The following is a 23,657-nucleotide window of genomic DNA, read 5'->3' as shown; positions in this document are numbered from 1 at the left end:
ATACCTTGACAAAGGGTAGCCCCTATGTTACTACATTATACACATTCTGATAAAAACATGACGAACCTTTCTGACAAATTATAGAGAATGGTCATTATGGAAAAGTCTTTGCCTCACAGGAATTCAAATGCATCTCCTGGTGACATTATACCTACTGCCTCTTCAATAGCTCTCAGCTCAATTCCCAGCTTTCCTTTTACTGATGATAAAGAGTGACTGCAATAACACAAATAACACAAAACCAAAGCAGCACTCTCTGGCTGTTGGAAAATTGCAAATGGAAAATAAGAGTTTATCTATGTAGAGACAGGCTGAGAGATGGAACAGGGGTTCAGACAGAGCACGAATGTAATAGATAAAGTGCATCAGTAATTTAGGTTTATTTTTAAATAACATATCCCTGAGCCATCTGGAATTTGGGTTCACATCTCCTCACCCCACACTCCTGTTTCAGGACTGCAGAACACACTGTTGAGATCTGTGCATTTTTTAGCATTTTGCAGCACCCCTTTTTTCAGTTTATCTTATATTTAGTGTAGACACCAAAACATTTTGAGATGTGTTTGTAAATATGTGTGTCAGTGCAGAAGCCTTTCCTTGAGCTGTTTCTGAAAGCTGTACCTTCTCCCCTTTGTTTTAGTTACTATGAGCAGGACAGTGCTAATGTCTTTTTCTTATAAACCATCTTCACATTAAGCCTGGCTGTTCGCTCCTTTTTCACTGAGCATTTATCACTGGGTGTTTATCATATTATTCCTTCCCGCTTCCAAACAAAGCCTCCCACTGAGACTTGGAGGCAGCAGACAGCCAGGCTGCGCATATACAACTGCCAGCCCTAATGCTTTCATGCCTCGTTAAGTGACCTCCTGCTCTTTTCTGCACTTGCCCAGGATTTTTGGATGTCCAGCAGCAGCAACACATCTGTCACAGGAGAGCAGCTCCGTGGTCTCTGTCCCACAGTGGCTCTGACGGATCTGCCAGACAGACAGAGCAGAGCCCAGAGCTGCCACTGACATCTCCTTTGCTGAGACCAGAATTAACTCCTGGGATTTTTTTTTATTATTATTATTCAGAAAGAAAACGGACAAAGCTGTAGTGTGCTCTGCTCAGAGCACCGCCATGCCAATATCACCTGTCTGCTCTGGTGGTGTTGGTGTGTAAACAGTCACAGAAAACACATAGCAAACTGCTTTGGAGCAGTAATAAACAGTGAAATTGTGTTCTGAGAAACTACTCCTCTCCAAAGCATTCAGAGAGAGGCTGGATTTATGAAGCAAGAACTAGAGGCAGTGTGAAGCCCTGGAACTGGCAGTGCTGTTGAGACAGAACAGAATCGTTTCAGTACAAGCAAAGCTCTCAGCCTCTCTTCCCCCGAGATCCTCCCCGAAGCCCATCTGTTGTGTGGCGCCTTGCACTCGACAGCAGCCGCCCACCGGCACTGCACCGCGCCGTGCCGCCCTGTGCAGCTCCACTCTGGGCTCCTGAGCGGCACGTTCTGCCGGAGGGAACCCGTCCTGTTCATCCCACACAGCTCTCCCATTGTCCTCAGGCCCGTGAGCTCACATGGCTGCGGAAACACGGCGTGCCTGAAGAGGAAAGGCTTTGCAGCTGCCAGAGAGCGGGATTTTATTGCTGGGATCAGCCTTGGGATGCAGTTTCACCCTGCCATGAGCAGCCGTGTGTGCAATGGCACAGAGCCATTTCGGAAAACGCAGGGATGAAACCCTTGTGATCACAATTATGAGGGCACCCTCTGCAAGCTCGCTGACAGCTCCCCGCTGTGTCTGGTGGTCATGCACTGGAGGAATGGGATGGCATCCAGAGGGACCTGGACAAGCTTCAGAAGTGGGACTGTGAGAACCTGGTGAAGTTCAGCAAGGCCACATGCAAGGTGCTGCACTTGTGACAGGACCCAGGGAACGGCTGGAGCTGTGCCAGGGCAAGTTTAGGTTGGATATTGCAAAGGTTCTTCCCCAGAGGGTGCTGGCACTGCCCAGGCTCCCCAGGGAATGGGCACAGCCCGAGGCTGCCAGAGCTCCGGGAGAGCTGGGACAGCGCTGCCAGGGGTGCCCAGGGTGGGGTTGTTTGGGTGTGAATTTCCCCTCTCCACATTTGAAGCCATTCCCCCTCACCCTGTCACTCAGTTCCTGAGGAAGAATCCCTGTCGTTTGTTGAGGATTGCTGGGGTGTCCTGTGCAGAGCACAGAGCGGGACTGGATCATCCTTGTGGGTCCAGTCCAGCTCGGGATATTCTGTAGCTCTGTGACCATTTATAAGCGCCTGGAGTGACATGAGGTGGGGGGGGGGGAAGTGACTTCAAAATGAAAGAGGGCAGGATTAGACTGGATATTAGGACGAAATCCTTGGCGGTGAGGGCGGGGAGGCACAGGCTGCCAAGAGAAGCCGCGGCTGCCGCATCCCTGAGGCGTCCGAGGCCAGGCTGGACGCGGCTGGGACGAACCCGCCGCGCCACGAGGCACCGGCGCCTCACGAACGCGAACGCTGCGGCTTTAAGGAGGCGGTCGGGGCGTGTGCCCGGCCCGTCATGCCGCTCGGGGGGCCGGGCCGCTGCCGTGTGCCGGCGGTGCCGCCATGTACCGCCTGTGCCGGCTGTCCCCGCTGCTGTCCCCGCTGCCGGCCCCGCTCCGCGCCCCCCGGCCCGCCTGGGCCGCGCTCCCGCCGGGGCCGGGCCCGCGCCGCGCCCGCGCCAAGGTACGTGAGGGCTGAGGGGGCGCCTGGCGAGCGGCACAAACCGCCCCGATCTCGCAGCTCTCCGCAGCTTTTTGGGGGGTGTCTTTCAGTTTTTTTTTTTATTTTTCCCACCTCCATCCCCCTCTCCCATCCCCCATGGGGTCAATAAATCGTGTTTGTCGCGGGTTTCTCTGGGGGCTGGTTTGCACCTGCTGGTGGGCACATTGGCAGTGTGAGCTTTCTGCAGTTTCATGTCTACAGCGTAATTTGCAGCGTGGTTTCTGCTGCCTCGTTGCGAAGCATCGCGGGGTGTTTTAGATGTGTTTTCATGCTTTAAATAGCCTGAGTGATGCGAATAAAATCGGCTTTTTAGCTGAAATATTGTCGCAGAGTGACATGGAAATAGGCAGCAGCTTTACTTGCTAAGCTGGACATTATTCCGTACATGACTGCCGTGGGTACTCAATATCCGTTGAAGTGGTTCTTTTTTTACATTTTGCTTCAATACCATTCCTGGTGTGTGAGCCTGTGAATACAGGGGAATTGGAATGGACTTGGAAGATCAGAACAAGCAATTTTGCAGTCCTTACGATCCATCCCTAAGACCCAAAGCTCATGAGCCACAAAAGAAAAATCTAAAGTTTTAAAACTACAAGAATCAGGATAAGCTGAGCTACACAACTTCCTGCTTCTGTATTTGTATGACTTCCTGTCAAAATGAAATACAAAGTAACAGAAATAATTACAAAAGAGAAAAACGGCAAAGAAATGTGGGGTTTGGGCGGGTGGTGTGCTTACCTTGAAGATTGTAAGACTGTCTTGTATGCTAATTTACAATCTTAGCAAGTCCAATAATTAGTCAAGAATCTTTTTCTTCTAATTTGTATGCCTTGAAGCCACAGTGGGACAGTGGTGGCAGGCACTTGGTGGCTCTACCTGTCCTGTGGTTGCTGTCACATTGTCACAACTGCTGCTGAGCTCAGCTGGAACGAGAGGACTCCTCTGATCTTTCCTTACAATTGCTGACTAATTAGAGGCAAATCCTGAGGTTTTTGTGGAAATGTTTTCTTCCTGCCAGTATTTCTTCTCTGGCGGGCATAGAGAGTTTCCAAGGGCTGCCAACACAGCTGCCCTCCTTTGATTTCTTTTCAGATTTGGGATATGCTTTGGGATATGGTTTGGTATGAACTTCTGCACTTGAAATGTACCCAGATAAAAATCTATCAATGACTTCTGCTGTGACAAAGATTTTCAGTGCAGCTGGGCTCTTGACACCAGCCCTGGCATGTCCCTGCAGTTGTTGTCTACAGCGTAGCAACAGAGTTGCTTGTTGCTGTCAACACTTGCAGTTCTTCCTTTGATCAGCTCATCCATTAAGGGTGATTGATAGGAGCTTAAACTTTGGATTCTTCCATCGGGGAGCTGTTGTGGTACCAGCTGGACTTCCAGTGCCACTGGCTGCTTAGCCCTGGAAGAAAAAGCTGAGCAGTGGGTGGAAGCAAATAGCTCTCACGCCTCAGTCTCACGGCTCCAGCAGCTGTGTGGGTGTGCCTTGGCACACATTTGGATCAAATAACCTGGTTTTAATTATGAAACCTGAACTGTGTAAGAATTTACACCAAGATCAGTGCATTCCTTTGACAGGAATAGTTGGGAGAAGGGAGCTTGTCTGGGCTCTGCCACAGCATCTGCTGTGCTGATGTGGAGGAGCAGAAGTGAGTTTCTGTCTTCCCAAATCACTCTGTGTGCAAGACACGTCTTTCATAATTTCAGCTAACTGAAATATGATCTTGTGCTTAATGCTAACAAATACTTTAAATTGTTTTCTTTTTAGGATGCAGCTGAACCCCTCAAAAAGGCAGCCACTGATCCCAGTGCTGAAAACAAGAAACTCAACAAATCCCAGCAGCTGAAACAAGTTTTTAAAGAATATGGTGCTGTAGGGGTTTCCTTCCATGTTGGAATTTCCTTAGTATCTCTGGGAATCTTCTACCTGGCTGTGTCAAGGTGAGGTTTGTCCACCTGTCTGTCACCTCCAGGTAGTGGTAAAAAAGTAAAATACGTTTACCATTGTTTATCTCTGACAGGAGACAGGCACTTTGTGCCTATTGAACTTATAGTTACCTCCTGAATTTCGAATATGGATGAATCCATAAATGGACCTGATCTCCCATCAGGCATGAGACAGGAGAGTTGTACATGGTCATTTTGCACGGGCTCATCAGCAGGGAAAACAGCACACACAGCACCAGCATAACTGACCAGGCAGAAAATGTATTTGTTTTGCAGATATCTTTTGTTCTTGCTTGGTCTGGAGAGATAGAGCCATGCAAAAGTGCTCTGGGGCTTAGAGATAAAGGTATTTTTCTGGGTGTCGAACACAGTTTGTGCAGTTGAACTGCAGAAAATAACAGCCACTAGAAAAGGATTAGAGTGAAAATGTGAGAGAACTGTACAGGAGTCAGGTGGGGAACTTGTGTGTGTGGCTTTGTGGGAATGCATCAGTTACACGAGTTATTCCAGCTGAGGAGACAGGGGAATGTGTTGTTACCCCAAACATTCCCTGCTGCTTATTCCTGACTCCAGTGGGAATATGTGAATGCCTGATTTCTCCTGTTTACTACGTTGTGGCTCAGGGTGACAACATTATTTTTCCTTCAGGTGGGGTTTAATCCCTGATGAAATCTGCTATGTCTTTATTAATGAATTTGGTGGATAATACCCATTCGAGATCCTCAACACTTCTTTCACTTACTAGATTTTAAATAATTTGTAATTTTGTATCAGAACACTAAGCCTAACAGCAGGTACCTCATTTGGTTTCCATTGGTTTGTGCTTAGTTGATAAATTTCCCCAAGACACAGACTAGAGTTTAATGTCAAATTTGGGAAGATGAAACTCCAACAGAAATTCACAGTAACTCTTTAAGAATCACTTCACAGAGAAGCTTCATCTCTAAAGGCTGAGTAGGAGCCGTGACAGATGAAGTTTTGTGAACAGAACCCCAGCCCTTTATGCTTTTAATCTTAACCTAAAGCAGCGTCTCCTCTTTGCGCAGCGGCGTGGACATGAGCGCGGTTCTGCTGAAGCTGGGTTTCAGCGAGGCCTCTCTGCAGTCCAGGATGGCAGCTGGCACCAGCACCTTCGTGCTGGCCTATGCTGTGCACAAGCTCTTCGCCCCCGTGCGCATCAGCATCACCGTGGTGTCCGTGCCCTTCCTGGTGCGCTACTGCCGCAAGGCCGGCTTCTTCAAACCCCCCGCCTCCGGCCCCTGAGCCCTGCCCGCCTCTCTGCCCTCCAGGCTCCACAGCCACGGAGCTCTTCGGGTGAAAAGGTTCTTTGAAAGACTTAGCTGGGTTCAGGTGGATCTCATCTTGTGTTTCTTACTTGTTCTTTCAGGTAAATGTCACTGTGAAAAGTGCTGTCCTTGTCTCCTTTCACTTTTTGTTCTTAGGGAAAACCTGTTCAAATGAGATCTGGTTTGCACTTCAAGTGGGAATATAAATGCTTGACAATGAGCACAGTTCTGGGTCTTTATAAGCCAGCTTTTGAGCCTTTTTTTTTTTCTTTTCAAAACAGTCATAGCTTTCATTTATTACTGTGTAGCTGAGAAACTGTGAGATTCTCTTTCCAGCAGAATAAACAATATCTCACTACACGGCTAGTTCTCTTGATAAGGGTATCTATTGGAATCTAAAGTGGCAGGTGGGTGTTTCTGTTGTTAGAAGAGGCTTTTATTATAGCCCTTCTTGCAGTACAACACAGGCACTGAACTCGCTTCAGTAGGAGTACCCCTAGGATGAATTATTGCAGTCATAATTGGTTTAGTCACAATAGGTGAAGCACTGTTCTGAAACTTTGTGTATTGCTTCTATTGTCCAAGATTTTATTGTTTGAAAATGTGCTGGCTGGGAGCCAGCCTTACTAAAGTCCTTTTGTTTTTAAATGTCGGTAGACTCAGAAGAAATCCTGAGCCTACTGAAATCAGTGAAACCAGAATTACCTGTGTGAACATAATCCAAACATCATCAAGGCAGAGAGAAGCTGGGGGAGTTTAATATTTTGAGATCTGGCTTTTTACTGGAAATACTTTTTTTTTGCATCTTAAAACTAACCCCAGCAGCTTTCTGTTCCTGTGGGTGAAACTCAAATCTGCACCTGAAGTGCAAACATTCCAATTCCCAGCTTCCCAGGAGGAATTCCTGTGCTTTGGGCTGAGACTGGTGAATGTAGCAATGAGGGGGTTTTGCCTTTCCTTATGGGGACACTGTGGTGATAGAATGTAGTCACAGGTGTAGATGTCCTCGTTCCACCTTCCACTCAACCTGAAGAATGATCCTAAAACAGATGGATCAGTGTCACACTGGGGTAAGCCAGGGAGCTGGGGCTGTTTGGGACCTGCTGGCTGCTCTTTTCTGAATTCTCTTTGTGCTTGCACTTACCCCAAGGTGGCTCTGACAGATCTGATTAATACAGAACTCTGCTTTAAGTAACATAGCAGGAAAATACCCTGAAATAGCTTTTTATTTTTGCTAGAATTTAGTGAATGGAGAGGAGGAAAAGGTGGAGTTTTGATGAGAGTTGGCTGAGGGAGGAAAGGAGGAACAAATAACTTCTTGTTATGAGCAGCCTCTTGCCTCCCCTCAGCCAGAACATTAAATTGCACCTTAATTCCTTCCCCCCCACAGGAAGTCCCAAGTTTCATGTGGACCAAGGATAAGAATTTCAAAATAACTCTGAGGCAGCCTTGTTTACTTCAGTTAGAATAATTCCTGAGAAGGATGTTTTGTCTTAAATGTGATAAAGAAGTCAAAGTTTCTTTTTCAAAATCATATGAAATCATTTAAATTCAGTAGAAGGCACCAGCACTAAACTAGAGTTTTATTGCTGTAAAGAAACAGCTTCATAGAAGTTGTGGCCAGAATTCTGATTACTTATGTGGTTGTATAAACTACTGGCAGTTTGTTTAGATGAACATTTTTGCAAAGTATATTTTAAATTAATTTGAGAACTATATTTTGAATTCTTAAATCTTTGCTTGTAGAAGGATCATTTTTAAAAACTGTTTGTAAAATAGCAAAGTCTTATTCTGAAAAGACAATAAATTGCTTTCTCTTAGTTTGCTTTAAGTGTTTTCCTGGAAAAGGGTTGGCCTTGATTTTGGTGGCAAGGGGTATTTTAAGGAGTGTCTTATAAACATCTGGTGGTGTTACTTGCTGTACCCAACATAATCTGAAAATATTTCTGAGAGAAAGGGCTGGAAAATGTTATCAGATGGGAGATCTTTGAATAAATTGATTGGAAAAAGGACAGAGCAAGCCAAACTCTCAAACCAAGCAGCTTAAGTACACATTTGGTACTCACCTTGCAGTCCTGAATTGGGATTGTGGGATAGTGAATGACTGTGTGGTACCAGCACTTTGAGCTGCCTTTTTGACAGAGGTGGGCATTATACTTTGGGAATTCACCTCTGGGACAGGAGTTCAGCTGTGCTGGTGCTGAGCCAAGCAGTGCCACAAGGAACCTCACCCTGCTGGGTGCAGTATAACAAGTCTTTATTTTACAAATTGAGTGCTCACATTTAAAACTAGAGACAAAACCAATTGCCACATCATTTTTAGAACACTTGAAAAAGGCATTCACCTCGCTCAGTTTCAGGTTACACCACAGGTAAGACCCCTGAGCAGCCCAGGGAGGAGCAGGCATCTCCAGGATATTGCACTGTTCCATAAGCCAGAACAACAACTTCCTTGTGGCAGAACAACGAACCATTTTCAGCACAAGAGCCTCCAACAGCTTCATACTTACACCAGAAAACCTGGCCCACATGGAACTGATTTCAAGTACATTAAATATTCCACAAACTCCCAACTAGAAGTCAAATAATTTTATGCTGCAATTCGAGTTTATGACACCAGCCAACCCAAGGATTTGCATCCCAATTGCCACTAGATTCCAAGACCTGCTTTTCCCTATTGTAAGCATTACAGTAGTCACAGTACAAGGCTCCTCTTGTCCATCCCACAAGTCACCCTCCTAAAACTATGTTTTGGATGGGGCAGCACCATCGCTCTTCCTGCTGGTGGGAATCTTGGTAGAGTTTGCTGTGATCCAGGGATGGAGAAGCACATCCTTCAGGGGCAGGCGATGGAAGGGGTTGTGCTTCAGGAGCTTGGAAATTAAATCCCTTGCACCTTCTGTTACAAATGGAGGAAACTTGAATTCCACCTAAGGAAAAAAGGACGTTCAAAGTTATGCAAAAGTTCTTTAGCAATAACCAAATGATAGAACCACTCAACCTCCAAGTTACCCCTTGAAAGCTGTGCCAGCCTTGCAGGCTGTGCACCTTCTGCCTATTGAGATGGAGGTAAAATAATTTCTTGTAACCCTGAACAAGCTTCTCGTTGCTTGTGAAAGTGTTTGTATATTCTTGTGTTTGTTTTCATTATGTTTCAAACTTAAGTTTGCTGAAACCTTTCTAGAACTAAAAGCATGACCCAGCTAATCCAGATAAGCACTGGCACTTACCCTGGAAATAGCTCTGTAGGTTTCTTGATAGGTTTTTGTTTCAAAAGGTGGTTTCCCTACAAGGAACTCATAGCACAGAACTCCCAGACTCCAAATGTCCACCTTCTCATCATGTGTTCTTCCCTCAATCATTTCAGGAGGCAGGTAGTCAAGTGTCCCACAGAGAGTTGTTCTCCTGAAGAAAAGTCCAAGTTAATCATTGATTAAGATAATTACAGGATCTATTTCAAGAGTCAGATAAGACCTAATGCTGGCAATCATCTGTACCTCAGTGCAGTCCACCTGAATGGACTCAGCACCACCAGAACAGCTGGGAAAGAAAAGCCAGCAGGACATTTTCTACTTCTACTGAAAGTATCTCAGTCCCTGCAATCACTCTTAGCTCCTTTCTTCACCCCACATGCTACAACAAACCTGTTCCTCCCTTCTCAGGTGCAATTTCCCACTCTCTCAGAAATAACCAAATTGCCAGTGTAATGTCTGAGTCCAAGTGCAGGTTTTGTCATCTCAGGGACCACAGTAACCCTACACCAACCTTCCTCTGAGGGTCAGCAAGGTTTGAACTAAAAGCCAGGGTAACAACCCTTCTCTGTCACACCAGCTGCCTCTTAAGCCCTTTGTTATAGCAGCATTTTCCCCCAGTATTTCAAGAAGTTCCCACGTACCTCCCTTCCACAACTGTGTGATAAAAACTGACACTACAGAAGGATTTCAGTGCACAAGAGACTGAATTCTCACCTAGAAGATGGAGCATGCACAGACCACCCAAAGTCAGCAATTTTTAACTCTCCGTTTGATCCAAGCAGCAAGTTCTCTGGCTTGATGTCCCTGTGGATCACACGCTTGGAGTGACAGTACGAGAGGGCATCTGCAAGTTCTGTGATGTACTGGGTGCAGAAAGAATAAGCTTTAAGATATTGTCACCTGCAGCACAGCCTTTTTGAGCCATAATTATAATTTTAAATTAAAGCAATTATTCCTTAACACTTGAAGCCTGGCAATACAGGCTGTGCCTTGCAATATTAAGCAATTCTGAGCATAAATTCCTGCACAGCCCTAACTCTCCCAAGTATTCCCTGCCCAGATGCCAACTAGCAGCTCAGGAACCTCAGTCTCCCCCAGCAGAATACAGAACTTGATCTAAAGGGCTGGCTCTATCCTGCAGATATCCCAATACAGGAATGGAGAGGAAGCTGGAACACCTACAGTAGCAGTTCTTTGCTCATCAAACTTGGTGAGCCTCTGAAGCTCCCTGTAGACTTCCCCACGAGGTGCATGCTCCAGGATCAGGTAGACTCTTGTCACATCATGGAAGTAGCCATATAATCTGAGGATGTTGGGGTGCCTGCAAAGAGATTTCAATAATCTTCTGAACCAGCTGTTTGCCAAAACCTTTAATTTCCCTGTCCTGCTCCCTCCCACTTTCAAGGCAAGCACAGGAATTTCAGCTCACAACACACAAAAACCTTATCATAAAGAAGAAGCCTCATCATAATCAAGGTTACTTTATTTGGATGCAAACAAACAGTAAGTAGTCACTGAACTTTACCTAAGATGAGACTGTATTTCCACTTCTCTTCGTAGTTGATGTTCTACACCAGCTTCCTCAAGCTGTGTTTTAAAGAGCACTTTCAGTGCAAGAATAAATTTGCTCTGTTTTTCACGTGCCAGGTACACATTCCCAAATTTTCCTTTCCCCAGAGGACGACCAATTTCAAAGTCATCAAGAGACCATTGCCTTCTGCAAGAGGAAAGTTAAAAGCTGGATAGTTGTATTGGATTTGACTCAAAGTTACAGTTTATAACATTCCTGTTCAAGAGATGCTTAGTGCTCTAAACTAGATTTTAAAGAAAACACCAAGAGAATAAAGGCATTGAGATTTTTCAAAAGGTAGTTCTGAAAGCTATTTTCTTCCCTCCTGAAGCTTTTGCAGACACCACACCAACCATGCTACTACAAAATGAAGACTGTTTACCAAGCTGGGCTCCTTCAGATACTTCTAACCCAGACACATCACCAGGGCATGGCAAAACAATTTAAAGTTTGCCATAAACAAATCGAGTTTCATCCCAAATTAGACTCCAGCCTCCTGCCCACATGAAGGAGGCTCTGTTTTCAGGAGCACATCTCGTGACTGGGGCAGCAGCTATCAGTGTTCTCCCATGGGAAGAGCTACTCTGCATTTAGCCCAAGGTTTTCTTCAGACTACAGCAAGTCCTTGTTCCTGACAATTTTCAGGTCAAAGGCTGCTTTCCTTGTGAGGTGTCTGCAAGGTGTGGGGGTCACCAGGCTCCACAGCCAAAGGAGCTCCAGCAGGGCTCTGTTAGCTAGAATTCAGGCATAAAACTTACTTTTTAGTCTCTTCACTTTTCTTCTTGGTCTCCTCAGTTTTCTGTTTGGAGGTGCTTTCTGCTTCAGGGTTTTGTGCTGTGTACAGAGAAGGAAATCAATTCATGAACCAGACCCATGGGAACACACACAGAGGAACAAATTAACCCCTGTGCAGCATCTGAAGCAGCTTTTAGAAACCACTCAATGACATTTTAAGCAACCTAGCATAGCTGACTGCTAGGAAAGAAACAGTGCTGGCAAAATGCAATTTTGAACACTTTCTGAGCATAAAAACCCATGAATTCTTTCCCCCTCCCCAAACAAAAGGATCCCTGGGCACAAATCTTGGAAAACCTGTAAAGTCTGAACACAAATTACATTAACTCCCAGCTGACTGCTGAGCACCTGCAAGTTTTATAACACCATATTGTCTCTAATTGGTTAATTTAGAGATAAATTCATAAGGATGGTGCAGTAACACCCGAGGTGAACCATGTGCTGCTCTTCTGTTTGGGGGCACAACCAAGAACTTCCCTCCCTGGATCAGCAGCAGCTTTAGGAGTATCCCGAGTGTCGTGGCTGTGATCACACAAAATCATCCTCAGAATTACCAGGGGCTGCAGCCTGGGGAGGTTTCTCAGTGCCCTTGCTTGCAGCCTGAGGTCTCACAGGGGCCTGCTGGGGCACTTTGGGTCGGGGCTGCTGCGCTGTTTGGTGGCTGGGCAGTTTTTGGGTTGACAGCACGGGTTTTTGGGGTTGCACGGGGACTCGCTGGGTGAAGTTTGCAGGACACAGAACTCGGGCTGGAGCTCCGCTGGTCAGCGAGCAGCTCTGGGCTGAGTGCTGTGACACGGGCACTCGTTTGGGAGCATCCCCGATGGGATTGGCGACCTGCAAAGAGAAAGGAGAACGCGTTAATTGTGCACGGCCCCATTCAGGATGGCAAAGCCACACAAAAGCACTTCAACAGAAACACTAAAAATCATGTATTTAGTTGATTAAAAGGAAATTTTGCTTATACTTTTCCAAAAACTTATCAGGCCTATTTGGTTTTACATAAAATACTGAGAAAGTGCCTGCATTTCTAAATGGAAAAAATACAATAATCAGGGTGATCTTGAGCACTGCTGCACATGTGTGTCAACACTGACATTGACACAGTACTTGCTTTTAAAAACTGTATCTAAAGTTGATTATACACTCTCTTTGAGGGCTCTTAAATGCTTACAACATAAGGAGGATTTCCCCATTTAATAAGATCTGCTAATATTAACAATAATTTAAAAAATCAGCTGTGGGCTCTGTTTTCTCTAGGAGAAAGCTACTGAAAGATAAGTTACTCGTTTGAAATCGGTACTTAATATGTGATGGGGAGAAACAGATCCACCAAGTGAAAACTAAAAACCACCACTCCCCGAACCGACCTGGCAAACCCCCAGGCATCGAGACCAACGATGCAGCGGACGAAATTGCTCAGGAAGAGGAACATAAAGCATAAGAGGCGCATTTCACACCTTTACCTTGGCAGCGCGGCCTGGGTACGCGGCGTGGTTCTCCTTCATGTTCCTGTCCATAGCGGGAGCGGCCCGTGCGGCTCTGCCTGAGGGCGAGAGGGAGCCAGCGGGGCTCAGCGAGCGGAGCACAGGAAATCGGGGGTCCCTTATCAATTAGCACTCTCTATCGATAGAGAACCATAACCAACACCCCCCTCGCACGCAGGCCCGGCGCTCACCCCAGCCGCGCCGCCTCAGGGCCGCCGGAGCTGTTTGAATTCAAACCGCCGCGCCTTAAATACCCCTTTAAACCCCCGCCGCCCGCCATTGGCCGCCCTCCCGCGGCCCGCGCACGCTGATTGGCTCCTCCCGCGGGCGGCCCGCCCGCCCATTGGCTGCGGGGCGCGCTCCGCCGCGCCGCGAGGGGCGCACGAGCCGCGCCCGCCCCTCCGCCGGCGTTGTCGCCGCGCGGCGGCGCGTTACGCACTTTGCGTAGCGCCGCGCTCCCCCTCCGCTCCCCGGCGCGCGCCGCCCGCGCACTTCCCGCCGGCCGAGCCGCCGCTTCCGCTACGCAAATCGCGTAACGCGCCGCGCTCCCACCTGTGGCCGCCGCCGCCTCCGCTCCGCTCCGCGCCCGGGAGCGCCGCCAGGTCAGTCCCGCTCCCGCCAGACTCCCCCCGAGACACCCCCACCCACCCCCGGGCGAGGCCGGGGAGCGGCGCTGCTGCCACCGCGCGTGGGCCCGAGCGCGAGCGGGGCCATTGTGTGTGGGTGCCCCCCCCCACCCCCGGACGGGCCGAGCAGGGCCGGAGCCTCCCGGTGCGTCCCAGGCCGAGCGGCCCCGGGCAGCGCCACGTGCCGCCAGCGCTTCAGGGCGAGCGCCAAGTGCGAAGGCACCGCCCGGCCCGGCCCGAGCGACGCGCGGACCCCTCGCGTCGCAGCCCCCGGCAGCGCCCGGACCCGCGCGGCTCCCGAGGAGGCGCCGGGACAGCGGGAGCGCGGCCGCTCAGCGAACGCGGCCCGTGAGGAGCGCGGCGTGAGGCGCTGCTGCCCCGCAGCCCGGAGCCCGCCGGGTCCCTGCGAGGCGCCGCCGAGCGAGGAAAAACTCCGGTCGGCACTCGGGGCTTGTGAGGAACTGCGAGCCGAGGCAACTTTTCACTGTCTCCGCGGTGCTGAAAACAAGAGCGAAGGAGACCCTGGTTGTGTGTGTTGGTGTTTACAAGCGGTTCAGGATAGGTAAAAAGAAGATGTCGGGTCGCCGTGTCGCTGCAGCGTGTGACAGACGACAGCTGCCCCGGGGCATGGGCAGCATGGCAGCCCCGCTGCTCGACCCGCGCCCGCTCCGGCTGCCCTTTCTCGAGGCTGACGTGAGTAGCACTCGGGGCGGGGACGGTTTGCGCTGGGGACGGGGCCGCGCAGCGCCGGGCGGCAGCGCCGGCCGCTTCATTCCCAGCCCGTTCACGTCGCCGTGTTTGGGATCCGGGCTCTGGCGGAAGCGGCGCTCCGGAGCTTTGCGGCTGCGACACAAAAGAAGCCCCGGGCTCTTCCCCCCCGCCGCGCCCGCTGGGGGCCGGGCCCGCGCCGCTCCCCCGCCCGCGATCCCGCCCCGAGCGCGGCTCTGCGGCCTCCGCTGCCCCCGGAAGGGGAACGGGGGGGATGGACCCTCGGGATCCCGGGGAGGGGGAATGGGGAGCGGGATCCCCGGAAGGGGCGGAATGGAGAGAATGGATCCCCGGAAGGGGATAAATGGGGAGAAGGGACCCCCGGAAGGGGATAAATGGGGAGAGAGATTCCCGGAAGGGGGAACGGGGAGGAGGACCCCGGGATCCCCAGTGTGGGGGGGATGTGGATTGGGGCTCCCGGGGCCCCCGAAGCGGGGTCGGTGACCGGGGATCGCGGCCCCGCCATCTCCCCGCACCCCGAGGTGGGGGGGGGGGGGGGGGGGGGCTCCCGCTTCCCCCCACGTGACGCGGGGGGGGTGTGGCGCTCACGTGACGCCGCCCCGTTGTGTCGCCCCCCCCCCTCAAGAGCCGCCTCCCATCGATGTGCGGGCGCTCGATGCAGCAGCCTTCGCGGAGGAGCGTCCTGCGGGCCCGGCCGCCCCCGCCGCTGCCGCCGCCGCCGCTCGATGCGCTCCGCGCTCCCGCCGCCATCTTAGGGGCAGAGCGCGGGCGGCAGAAGGAAGGCTCGGTACGTACCGGCACCGCCGGGGCCGCGCCGCCCGCGGCCGGCGGGAGGGCGGGGAGGGCGCGGGCCCCGCCGCAGGGCGGGTCGGAGGGGCCGGCGCGGTGCTGTCGTGCGCGCCCCGCGCATCCATCCATCCATCCGTGGGAGCCCGGGCCCGCCGGCGGCACCGGCTGGCTCGTTGGGCTCATGCTGCCGGCTCTGCTGCCGCTTAGCACGGTCCGCGTCGGTTTGTGGCCGAGATTTTCATTTACACAGAAAGCAAGCGCAACAGGTCTTTCCTCCCCTTTTCCTTCCCTTTCCCCTCTCTTTTTATCCCTATTGCCTCCCCCTTTTCCTCCCATATTCCTCCCCTTTCTCCTCTGTCTTCCTCCCCTTTCTCCCTTCTTTTCCTTCCCTTTTCCTTCCCTTTCTCACATATTTTCCTTCCCTTTCTCACATATTTTCCTTCCCTTTCTCCCACCTTTTCTTCTCCCTTTCCTCTTCTTTCTCTCTCTTTTTCCTCCTCTTCCCCCACCCCCCTTCCTCTCCCCATCTCTGCTTTTCACCAAAACCACAGCAGTATTTGGTGCCTGCCCTGAGATTTATTCTGAGGTTGTGGCGGTTTCATGCAACTCTCTCGTATGTGATTTCTGTTCTTCATTCCAGGCCCCCCCCAGGCAGTCCCTGCTCACAATGTATAGGACAAAAGTCAGTTTGAAAGATCGTCAGCAACTTTACAAACTGATAATTAGTCAGCTGCTCTATGATGGATACATCAACATTGCCAATGGCTTGATAAATGAGATCAAACCACAGTCTGTCTGTGCACCCTCTGAACAACTGCTGCACCTAATTAAGTTAGGTAAGCTGGAATCAAAAGCTGACATAAAAGTCTAGTTTCTAATTCCCCAGTGAATTAAGAGGTTGGTGTCGCTGGAATGGCACCTTTGATGCAAAGGTGATGTCTGGTAATAGCACAGCACTTGTACATCTTGGTACAGCCTTTGCCTCTGTGGGGCAATTCCTGTTTGATTAACAACAAACCAGATCCCAGAGTGTTGCCCAGTTCTGTTTGAACTCCTCTAAGGACACTCAGGGTTCTGGGTAAGTGCCAACCTTCTCAAAACATCCCAGTGAACGGGATCACTGAGCCCCCAGATCTGAGGGAAAATCTCAGCCTCACAGTTCTGCTGACTTGAGAAAGAAATGATTCCTGTCTGGTTGTTCCTGCAGTGTTGGAGAGGGAGCAAGTCCTTCCCTTGGCAATCTTTGCTGGCTTTTTTAGATCAGTCCCCAGGAAACAGCTGCACACTCTGGGGTCTCAGCAGGGCTGTCACCTGTTCTCCCTCTGTACTTCCCTCTGGAAGTGCCACAGTGTGGGGAGAACAGGGAAAACCCCTGAGCTGCTCTTGGAACAAGCTGACCAAGTCCTGGAAGAGCCCTGGCCACGACACCATGTGTAACTCAACTGGTTCTGCTGCCTGAACTAGCTGAGTTCTGAGGGTATAAATCTGTGAAGCTTTGTGTCTGTTTGAAATGCAAATTCTAGACTTGAAATGAGCAGATGAAAGCAGCAAAAAGATCACCACTGGGCTGAAAACTCTTGTGTCTGCCCTATTGCCACTTGCAGTGCTGAACTCTCTGGTCTGTAGCTGGATCTTGGAAATAAAGATGAAAGTCTGGGAAGTGGGCTTGAAGACCAGCAACTTTTTTCTCTTGCAGTGCTGGGATAGTTTGGCTTCAGAGTAATAAAATAGGAAAAGAATCAATAAATACTTTGGGTTTTTTACTTTAGAACTCATGTAACAGTGTTGGGGCTTGTTGCTCCCCTGTGAAAAGCCGACCAGAGGCCTGTGCATGGTCAGTGACTGATTCTCAGTGCATTCATCAGCGCTTCCCAATCCTCACTGGGAGTATTCCCAGAGCTCCTGAGGAGCTGAGCCTGCTCCAGTGCAGCCCAGCTCTCCCTCACTCCTCCCCAGTGCTGTGTGACCAAACCTGCTCTGCCAGCTCAGCTCTACCCCCAGGGCTGCCTTTCCCAAACCTTCCCCGGAGCAGTGGCAGGCTCTGAGGGGAAGGCTGCCAGCCCTGAGTGCCACCCCGCGTGTCCCCAGGCATGGAGAACGACGACAGCGCCGTCCAGTACGCCATCGGCCGCTCGGACACCGTGGCGCCGGGCACCGGCATCGACCTGGAGTTCGACGCCGACGTGCAGACCATGTCCCCCGAGGCGTCCGAGTACGAGACCTGCTACGTGACCTCCCACAAGGGGCCCTGCCGCGTGGCCACCTACAGCAGGGACGGGCAGCTGATAGCCACGGGCTCGGCCGATGCCTCCATCAAAATCCTGGACACCGAGAGGATGCTGGCCAAGAGTGCCATGCCCATCGAGGTAAGGGAGTGTAACCAGGCTGGGAATCATGTCCATGCCATGCCCATCGAGGTAAGGGAGTGTAACCAGGCTGGGAATCGTGTCTGTGCCATGCCCATTGGGATAATGAATTGTAACACCCTGGGAATCCTGTCTATGCCATGCCCATCGAGGTAAGGGAGTGTAACCAGGCTGGGAATCGTGTCTATGCCATGCCCATCGAGGTAAGGGAGTGTAACCAGGCTGGGAATCGTGTCTATGCCATGCCCATCGAGGTAAGGGAGTGTAACCAGGCTGGGAATCGTGTCCATGCCATGCCCATCGAGGTAAGGGAGTGTAACCAGGCTGGGAATCGTGTCCATGCCATGCCCATCGAGGTAAGGGAGTGTAACCAGGCTGGGAATCGTGTCCGTGCCATGCCCATTGGGATAATGAGTTGTAACACCCTGGGAATCCTGTCCATTCCATGCCCGCCGAGGTAAGGGAGTGTAACCACGCTGGGAATCCTGCCCGTGCCATGCCTATTGGGATAAGGAGTTGTAACCACTCTGGGAATCTGGTCCATGCCATGCCTATTGGGATAAGGAGTTGTAACCACTCTGGGAATCTGGTCCATGCCATGCCCACTGGGATAATGGATTGTAATCACTTTCGGCATCCTGTCCATTCCATGCCCATTAGGATAATGAGTTGTAATCACTCTGGGAGTATCATGTCCATGCCATGCCCATTGGGATAATGGATTGTAACCACTCTGGGAGTTCTCTCCATTTCATATCTGTACCTTGTGGCCGCCTCAGTGAGTTGGACTAAATCCCTGTCTCAGCACATTGCCTACTCCAGCAGCTGCTCATAAAGTCCCTTAGAAGGAAGAAGATCCAGGGCAAGGACAGTGGTGTCACCCTTGGCAGCAGGGAGAGAACTGAGCCAGAAATGGCTTCTTCTGAGTGCTGATCGTGGCTGTAATGTCTGAGCACAGTTCATGTTAAAACCCACTTGTGGCCTCTGCAGCCCCCATGGCCACCCGTGTTTTCACTGGTTATTTCAGAACTGTTTCACACATTGATGTGCTTTATCTTTCTCCAAGGCAGTTACCAGGTGGCAATGAAAAGTGGGATTTTTTTGCACAGAGCACACACCAAGTTCTCAGCAGAGAGCTGCAGTTTCGGTGCAGCTTCTCTCAATTCTTCCAGCAGTCAGTGTTTTGCTTTGGGCTGTTGATGAAGGTGGTGTTTTCTTGCACCAGTTCTCTGCTACTGAAGTAGTTCGTCCTTGAGCCAAGTTGTTTTGACCTTCATAAAGACACAGGGATCTTATTTGTTGATCTATAAAGAAGGGCCTTCAGATAACCAAGGGAACAGATTGTGTGCCTGGTCATGTTAGAGAGGAGCTGCTGTTGAACCACTCTGGCAAGCCTAAAACCTACTTTTCCTGTCAAAAACCTGCTTTATTTTCCAACATCAGCAACATGTTGAATGTTCTTTGTAGGTCATGATGAATGAGACAGCACAGCAGAACATGGAGAACCACCCGGTGATCCGGACTCTGTACGATCACGTGGACGAAGTGACGTGCTTGGCTTTCCACCCAACAGAACAGATCCTGGCATCTGGCTCAAGGGACTACACACTTAAATTGTTTGATTATTCAAAACCTTCTGCCAAAAGAGCCTTCAAATACATCCAGGTGAGATACTGCTAAGAGCAGCCAAAGCTCAGATGTCTGGGTGCTGAGGTGGTGTGAGCTGACCTGTGCCTCAGGTGATGAGGGGGGTGCAGAAGCACACAGGTACAACATTTGCAGACATTACAGATTGTAAGTCTAGAACCTGTCAGCTTCTTATTCATTAGACCAACTCTAATCTGAATTAACTTGGAAGTAAATTCTGTTCTTTTTGATTTGGAGGAGCATTTGGGATTAGGTGGTGTGCTTGGGGGGGGTGTGATATCCTAAAATAAGTGGGCACTGCTGCTCTAGGACAAAAACTACAACGCAGCCACAGTTAGCCTGTCATTTCAATCCCACAGGAAACATTTTCCATTTGCTGATAATAATAATATGGAAACATTTTCCATCTGCTGCTAATTCCAGTAGGTTTTTAGCACTTTACCACCACCAGCACCGACCCTTCCAGTTCAGCATTTTTTCCTTCCTCACCCCGCCGTGTGTTTTGAATCCGACAGGAAGCAGAGATGTTACGCTCCATTTCTTTCCACCCTTCTGGGGATTTCATCCTGGTGGGGACCCAGCACCCAACGCTTCGTCTGTACGACATCAACACCTTCCAGTGCTTCGTGTCCTGCAACCCCCAGGACCAGCACACCGATGCCATCTGCTCCGTCAACTACAACGCCAGCGCCAACATGTACGTGACAGGCAGCAAGGATGGCTGCATCAAACTCTGGGATGGGGTCTCCAACCGCTGCATCACCACCTTTGAGAAGGCACACGATGGAGCTGAAGTCTGTTCTGCTATTTTTTCCAAAAATTCCAAGTATATTTTGTCCAGTGGGAAAGACTCTGTGGCTAAACTCTGGGAGATATCCACTGGTCGGACGCTGGTGAAATACACAGGTATGTGGCAGGTGACCTTTCAGACACCTTTTCCAGGTGCTGAGCCATGGCAGGGCTGGAAATACTGTCAGAAATTAACAATTCCTAAAGGCAATGGTGCAATTGCTGCTTTGAGGATAAATTGCCCAAGATTTTTGAAAACATTTCCATTAGACCAATTCTGGAAGAGAAGCTGTGATTCTGTGTGTCAGTCTAAACATATTTTAGTCTGAGTAGATTTTAGAGAATTTTCTGACATCTTTACTCACTCCATTGTTCTGGAGGGAAGTTACCACTGAACTGGGGAAAAGTAAGAAGAAACACTGAAGCTACTTTAGGGCAGTTGATTTAACCATTAACTCTGTGGCTCTATAGCCATGGCAATACTCTGAAATGTACCTGCAGCTGGTTTGTTCCCTTTTTTATGTATTTTTTTCCCAAGGATGCAGTTATGTGCAAGATAGTCATCCTTGGAGCGTGCTGACAGTGCCATGCTTGGATCTCAGCAGGAATTAGGGAATAATGAAGGCTGTGGAAGCTTTGCATGTGACAAGAGCTTTGGGGTCAAGCACCGATGTGCTTAAGCAGTAGGAGCACGAAAGATGCTGGAAATGGCATGTGTCAGCTTTTGGGGTTTGTAGGTCCCTGTCTGCAGTGCAGCTCTCGTGCTCCCGGCCAGCAGGGAGCAGCACCTTCCCGGGAAAGCCGTGCAGGATCCCAGGGAGGATCGTGCAGTGCCCTGGCTCTGTGGGAAACACGTTTTATCTGAAGGTAGGGCCAAGGGAGCTCATACAGCGTGTGCTGTGTGGGAAATACACTGAAAAGTCCTCAAGGACCATCAGACTCTCTGCGTTCTCCTCTCTTGTGTTCTTTCTCCTTGGTCGCAGAATGCAAAAATACCAGGCAAAAATACTCTTAGGTAAAGGATTGGACATGGCACAGCTAGAATAGGTATTCCTTCTGTCCCCTAAGGAATCTTAGAATATATACATGGACAGCAGGAGGAATTTCCCCATGGAAAGGGTGGACAGGCCTTGGCAGGGGCTGCCCAGGGAGGTTTGGAGGTGGCACTCAGTGCTCTGTGCTGGTGACAAGGTAGGGATGGGGCAGAGGCTGGACTCAAATCTTTCTGGTCCCGTGATACAACTACAAAAGAATATTTGTTACTGCACCAGCTGCTGCTTGTGGAAGTGGTTGAACAGCAGAGAAAATTGATAGAAAATTGATACTTACAGAAAATGACTCATAGGTATGAAAACTTCTAAAAGTCCCAATTCTGCTGCCTGTACTTAGGTGCTGGTTTGAGCGGGCGCCAGGTGCACAGGACTCAGGCTGTGTTCAACCACACAGAGGATTACGTGCTGCTGCCGGACGAACGGACCATCAGCCTGTGCTGCTGGGACTCCAGGACTGCGGAGCGCAGGAACCTCCTGTCCCTGGGGCACAACAGCATCGTGCGCTGCATCGTGCACTCCCCCACCAACCCCGGCTTCATGACCTGCAGCGACGACTACAGGGCCCGCTTCTGGTACAGGAGGTCCACCACAGACTGAGGAGAGCTCTCCAGGCAGGGATTGCCCAGCTCCTGCCCCCTGGGTGATGGTGCTGCCAGCAGCTGCCTCTGGGGAAGCCGTGCTGGGCCGGTTTGGATTCTGTCAGACGTGGCAGGAAAATAACAAATATTGAGACTCTTCACCCCACGCTAATTTTTTTATTAGTGTGCGTGGTTTAATTTTTGTAAGTCATCTCTAATTGTACTGAAGGGAGGGGGTGGAGAATAAAATTACCCTGGCAGGAAGGGCTAAGCTTGTTCCCCTGCCTGTGAATCACACACAAAGTAATGGGACTGTGTCCTGCTCAGAAGGAGCCAGTTCTGCTCTGTGTTGTGTCTGTGCAATCCCACTGAACTCTGGTAGAGAAGAGATCACGCAAAGAGCAGCAGAACTTGGTGTAGAAACTTTAACGAAGCCTTAAGCTGCCTTCAGCCACAATTCATTATTTGTAAAGCTCTGGTTTGTATCTTTCAGTCTGGGGTTTTGGTGAATTCTTTTTTGTTTTTTGTTTATTGGCCAAGTAGGCTTTCAGTTCTGAGTTGTGCCACAAGAATTCAAACAGGATTTTAAATTGTTTGGATGAACTCAAGAAATGGTCTTCTAGTTCTTGTGTTAAAGTCGGACTTCATCTCATCCTCTTTTGAATTTATCTTAGCAAGTGGGACCTCAAAATGAATTCCTGATAGTTTTAAGGAATATCCACATTGCAATTAAAATGTGACAGTGCTGCTGCAGGTGAAAATGAGAATAATTTTGCCTTAGAGACCTTTAATAACCTGTCAAAGAAACTTGTGCATCTGAATTTTTGTATGTGTACCTCAGAAATGTCACTGTTTCATTTGACTGAGAAATGTTCATCTATGTCCGTTACACAGCACTTCAATTACATTCTTTTTTAATTAGTCACAAACACAGTGCCCATTGTTGAGAAACTGTGCTTAAAACTTTTTTAAGTTGGAAGATTCACTACTTATTCTCCCAGAGATCTGCCTGAGCAGAGTCTTAAACTTGTTTTTTGAGGCCTCCTCGTGCAGAGCTCTTGGGCATCACAGCTGGGGGGTTCCTTTGGTCAGAGCTCAGCACTTGCCTTTGAGAGTTTTTAAATGTGAGGTGGTTCTTGCTGCTGGATTAACTTCCATTACACTGAGGAATTGTCAAGGGCTGGTGAGGGTACAAGTTTTGTCTGTATTTAAATAAAGATTGCCTTTTCAAAAGCTCTTTGATACATAAAGAAGGAATTGTATTTGTTTTCTGTATAACGAAGGAGAAACAGTCAAATATGGGAGGCTGGAGCCTGGGGACTTCGGAATGATCCATTTGTTGTGTTCCACCTGAATCAGGTACAATTACAGACTCAAAATGTAGAAGGTGGGAGATTTTTATTTAAATAATGAAATTTAATTTTCTCGTGAAAAGCTCCCTCTATGCAAAACATTTCTGAGGCTTAATCCTCTTTGCTCCTCCTCTGCCTCTGAGTCTGTGACCCTTGAGAAGCAGTGCTGCTAAGGGATAGTGGTGCTGCTGGCCTTTTTGGTGGAGAAAGAAACAAGGAGAAGCAGAGCTGGGGGCAGGGAAAAGGGAAGTCCTGACACAGTCACTGAGGCGTGATGTGGGATGGGTGACAGCAGTGGCTTTCTTATTTTTGGAATGCCGCCTTTTTTTTTTTTAATTCTGCTAAAGCACCTGTCTGTAATTCATGCACTTGTTACTGGTGTTTGGAATCTGCTTTTAAACCCTCTTTTTGTGGTTTATGTGTTATAGCACCACTGTGGTTGTGAACAGTGAGAGCTCTCACCTCAAGCTTCCGCAGTTCTGGGGGCTTGAACTCACAGTGCAAGAGCAAAAAGTTACTTTTTTAACACAAAACCATCCTGCCATTGGCACCCTGCTGCCTTTCCATATCCTGGACATCCTCCTGAGGCTACCAGGTTGGTGGACTTCTGCTGGAGAAAGAAGGGCTGGGAAAAAC

General features: G+C 49.5%; 3 protein-coding genes across 7 annotated transcripts; 2 read left to right on the top strand and 1 right to left on the bottom strand.

Moving 5' to 3' along the window:
- The first annotated feature begins 424 nt into the window (after window positions 1–424).
- On the top strand, window positions 425–7,810 carry FAM210B (family with sequence similarity 210 member B). The gene is made up of 3 exons (XM_053958227.1): window positions 425–2,712; window positions 4,526–4,698; window positions 5,751–7,810. Exons 1-3 carry the CDS (start codon window positions 2,593–2,595, stop codon window positions 5,965–5,967), a joined length of 510 nt encoding a protein of 169 aa, XP_053814202.1. The 5' UTR covers window positions 425–2,592; the 3' UTR covers window positions 5,968–7,810.
- A 420-nt stretch (window positions 7,811–8,230) lies between these two features.
- AURKA (aurora kinase A) lies at window positions 8,231–13,721 on the bottom strand. Of its 3 annotated transcripts, none has more exons than XM_053958225.1 (9): window positions 13,646–13,721; window positions 13,067–13,152; window positions 12,164–12,443; window positions 11,573–11,648; window positions 10,770–10,961; window positions 10,427–10,565; window positions 9,959–10,107; window positions 9,221–9,395; window positions 8,231–8,920 (listed from the first exon to the last, which is right to left on the bottom strand). In XM_053958225.1, exons 2-9 carry the CDS (start codon window positions 13,124–13,126, stop codon window positions 8,735–8,737), a joined length of 1,257 nt encoding a protein of 418 aa, XP_053814200.1. In that variant the 5' UTR covers window positions 13,127–13,152; window positions 13,646–13,721; the 3' UTR covers window positions 8,231–8,734. The 3 variants fall into 3 exon arrangements, with proteins under 3 accessions (XP_053814200.1, XP_053814199.1, XP_053814201.1); XM_053958224.1 differs by lacking the exon at window positions 13,646–13,721 and adding an exon at window positions 13,285–13,380; XM_053958226.1 differs by lacking the exon at window positions 13,646–13,721 and adding an exon at window positions 13,285–13,380 and having other exon boundaries at window positions 13,073–13,152.
- A 291-nt stretch (window positions 13,722–14,012) lies between these two features.
- Window positions 14,013–22,922, top strand: CSTF1 (cleavage stimulation factor subunit 1). 3 transcript variants are annotated; one of them, XM_053958221.1, is made up of 7 exons: window positions 14,015–14,412; window positions 15,074–15,235; window positions 15,878–16,073; window positions 17,326–17,603; window positions 19,071–19,268; window positions 19,766–20,156; window positions 21,429–22,922. In XM_053958221.1, the coding sequence occupies exons 1-7, from the start codon at window positions 14,293–14,295 to the stop codon at window positions 21,686–21,688; spliced, it is 1,605 nt and encodes a 534-aa protein (XP_053814196.1). In that variant the 5' UTR covers window positions 14,015–14,292; the 3' UTR covers window positions 21,689–22,922. The 3 variants fall into 3 exon arrangements, with proteins under 3 accessions (XP_053814197.1, XP_053814196.1, XP_053814195.1); XM_053958222.1 differs by lacking the exon at window positions 15,074–15,235 and having other exon boundaries at window positions 14,013–14,412; XM_053958220.1 differs by lacking the exons at window positions 14,015–14,412; window positions 15,074–15,235 and having other exon boundaries at window positions 15,352–16,073.
- The last annotated feature ends 735 nt before the right edge of the window (window positions 22,923–23,657 follow it).

This window comes from Vidua chalybeata, chromosome 17, assembly GCF_026979565.1.
Source record: "Vidua chalybeata isolate OUT-0048 chromosome 17, bVidCha1 merged haplotype, whole genome shotgun sequence".
NCBI classification, from domain to species: domain Eukaryota; kingdom Metazoa; phylum Chordata; class Aves; order Passeriformes; family Viduidae; genus Vidua; species Vidua chalybeata.
This window is presented reverse-complemented; position numbering and strand designations above follow the sequence as displayed.